The sequence below is a fragment of the Heliangelus exortis genome, chromosome 18, assembly GCF_036169615.1.
Source record: "Heliangelus exortis chromosome 18, bHelExo1.hap1, whole genome shotgun sequence".
Taxonomy (NCBI): domain Eukaryota; kingdom Metazoa; phylum Chordata; class Aves; order Apodiformes; family Trochilidae; genus Heliangelus; species Heliangelus exortis.
Window position 1 is genome coordinate 6,303,401 of NC_092439.1, and position 3,570 is coordinate 6,306,970.

At 39.9% G+C, this 3,570-nt stretch overlaps 1 protein-coding gene across 1 annotated transcript in view; it reads left to right on the forward strand.

The window, feature by feature from the left end:
- ELP4 (elongator acetyltransferase complex subunit 4) overlaps window positions 1–3,570 on the forward strand; it is a 116,099-nt gene that overhangs the window by 109,017 nt on the left and 3,512 nt on the right. The window contains exon 10 of the mRNA XM_071761853.1: window positions 2,804–2,881. Within this exon, the coding sequence (XP_071617954.1) occupies window positions 2,804–2,881 (78 nt within the window). The remainder of the gene's footprint in view (window positions 1–2,803; window positions 2,882–3,570) is intronic.

A 3,570-nucleotide genomic window follows, 5' to 3' on the forward strand; every position in this document is an offset into this window, starting at 1 on the left:
AAGACTAATTGACAAAAAATCTTTACTATGCCAATACTGGATAGTGAGCTATTAATCAAATTTTTCTGAAACTACAAGGTTGTAACAGATCCCTTTTAAAACGTGTTTATATTACAAGTATTACACACAGAGACATATTAAACAAGTATTTCTCCTGGATTATATATTACAAGTCCAATGAAATGGGGTTTTTTGCCTGTGCTGGAGAAACATTATCCATAGCTACAGAACACAACAGAAATAGGGAAGAAGATGCTTTTATGCCATTAAGAGGTGGTGGAAGCAAGTCCTATCCCCCATGACCTCTCTTGGGGTCTTTGTTTTCTCTTGTGAGATACCTGAGTGCAAGGCCTACATTTCTTTTTTTTTAATCACACTGAGCACACGATGGTGCTTATTCAATAATAAATGTACCTGTGTAGAAAAAAGAATAAAGTGGATCCTCTTCATCTTCGGAAAAAAGGCAGTTAGAATAGAGGGGAAGAAAGGGAAAATAAAAATTCCATGACATTTTTTTTCAGTGTCTACTGTAATATAAGCAAATATTAGGCTCTTTAATTTTTTCCCAAAAAATGGATCATTAATACAGCAGATACCTACATCAATGGTTCAGCATCTGAACAGATAGACAGATATTTCAGGTGAGTTGAACATTGAGCATCCCAGAGCATCTGCTGAAAACTTGGCTGCTTATTTAAACTCTGCCTTTAAATGCTTTTTTAAGGTTATTAGGCACATTGAACTAATTTACAGAACTTTTGTTCATATGAAGGTGAATACATCTTTTGTTCTTTCTACATTTTATTACACATGGATTTTCTGGTGCTGCAGGGCTTAATCTCAAAAATCTTCCACAGAAGCCAGTGATGGTTTAGACCAGCAGCAAGATGGTAAGATTTTGTCCAGTGGATCTCTTTTTTTTAAATGTTATTGGATCTAGTTAGAGATTTTAGAGATTCTTCCCAACTATCAAAGGGCCACAAGTACAGAGCTTCAAACATACACAATCAATACGCCTGCTTCCAACAAGCAAATAAATCTTTATCACAACAAAAAAGGAAAGAGAATGGAACTACAAGTGGTGTGGTAAGTAGCCACAATTACTTCATGCCTGATGGACAGGACAGCAGACAGACACAGTAAAAATACATGCAAGGGAGCAGAACAGGGGGCTCATTTTGCAGTCCTTGCCTGTAAAAGGCTCTGTGAAGTTTCTTGTATGTCCTTGCCCAAAAAGTGTGAATCAACAACAGTTCACACAGAGCAACTAAATTTTAACTCAGAAAATAATCAGACCCAACAGAGGCTTAGTTTAAGGAAGGATCAAAGTGTTTGCATGTTTTGCAAAGTAACAGTGTTGATTTAAATTCAGAGCAATCAAAGTGAACTAGTTGCTTCTGTAAAGCAAAAATTTATAAAATTTACATGATTGGATTTTTATTTAATACTGTCTGACAGCATTTTAAAAAAAAATCAACTCTCCCCCACAGTATTTGAAACACAAAGCTGAAGAGTCCAGACTTTGAATATTAATTCAGATTTGCAGAGAAATGTAGAGTAAAATATAAGCAGTTATGGGGATGAGTTAACATTTTTTTTGCAGCAACCTGGAGGTGTTTATGCTCTATGCAGTTCCAAATAAATCAGAGTCCTTCTAGTGCCCTGTATGTCATTTCTGTGGACTAACTGTTCATAAACTTATCAAAATCCACCAGCATAGGCCTGACCTGAAGGAGGTTATCTGTGAATCTACAAACTCCTCTGGTGCAGCTGGAAAAGCTCGTATGTCCCAGGAGAGGCAGGGCTGCAATTCCCAACCCTCACCAATTTTACTTGCTTGAGCATACGTGAGGTCTGTCAGGTGCCTGGAGGCAATTGCAGCCTCTGCTGGAGGATCTCATGCAACTTACATCATCTGAAGGTAATATAGATCCTCCTAGGTCACTCACAAACCCTCTGCTCACCATCTGACCCAGCTGCAGTTCAGAAGGGGTCAGGAACCATAGGTTCCTAAACCCTGCACCTCTACCAGGCCAACAGAAACACTATTGTGGTCCTCTGTGGGGCAAAGCAGCTCCAGCACGTGGCCCATCAGCATCAGGTATGTATTTTTCACCTTCATCTACTTCAAAGTCACAGTCCAGGAATATTACCTTTTGGGATATTACCTAAGAAGAGGAAGAGACCAGTAAGGAAGGCCCTGAAAAATCTCAGTGTGTTAAAACATAGATGTGGGAGGTTCTCAGTGAAATATCAGGGAAAGTAGCTTTTGTGGAGACTTTCTCTAAAGGGACATCTTCAGAAGAAGCAACAGGGATTCTGGGTGCTGAAGGTTTCGTAAAAATCTGTCACACATGTCAGCTGTATGTGTTAAAAGACTGATCAAATGGTTTCATTCCTTTGAGGCTACTTTTCTGCAGCCCCTATGAAACCATCTTCATGTTCCACATGAAAACTGTCTCAGGATCATAAAGTCTCCTAAGTATCTGTCTGCTGATACATGGGGTTTTCTTTTTATTTATGTGAATATTAGGCGTGGAATTAATTTAAAATAAGTTCTAAAGCCAGGAATGTGCCAACATGGCTCCTATCCAAACTGTACTGTCTTTACTTCTGTGGATCTCATAGGAGATCCATCCTCTGGAGGTTGCTCCATCCTCTGCTGTTCTAAGAACTACTGAGCAGGTAATGTATGTGAGAGATTTGCCTAACATTCTCCAGCAGTAATCCAAAAGGAGCTGTATTCCCTGCTTTCTTTTCCACTCAAAGAGGAGGAACTTTTCTTCTGCTTCTACCACACCAGGACAGGGGCTTTGGAGGTCCCTGCACGGTTCAGCCAGAGAGATGCTCCCATGGCTGCCTTCTCTCCTCAGCCAGCCAGGTAAGTGTTTGCCTTCTGAACAGGACTGAACAGCCATCACAGACTTTATCTCACATCTGTAATTCATACACCTGTTTCTAAAGGGGGGGGCATTGTGTTTGGGTATTTGTAGGTGCCAATCACACTTCTGATTAGAAACAGAGCTGCAGGAGCTCATTAAGCAAGCAGGTGTCTTGTCAAAGAAGAGTTATTTAGAAAGAAGATGCTACACTATTCCCAGGGCAGAGGAGCCTTATAAACTGCAAGTGGAGCAATGCTCAAGTGCCAAAGAGAGGGCAAGAGCAAATGGAAATGAACTGGAGAGAGAGAAAAAAAAAAAAAAAAGCTACATTTTCAGTTTTCCTGGTTGCTGTTTATACCATGGAAATGCAGAACAAATTTGGTAGCATAACTACAAACCTGCACATGTCACACAGGGAAAATGAGATATTTTAGTTAGTAATACCAGAAAAATCCATCTAAAAAAAACCAAAAAACACCTTTGGCCATGGCAATTGACTGAAACTGGACTACCAGTGGCTTTGTGTGCTACCAGTCCCAGGCTGTTATTTGTAGCTGTAATCTTGCCCCTACAGATAAATCCCACATTATGCTCCCTACAGTAAACCAGTATACAGGGGCATTTTGCTCACTTTGTAAATAAAACCGTAGCTAAAAAGAAGTTGTGAAATCCCCTTCCTGTGTTACAG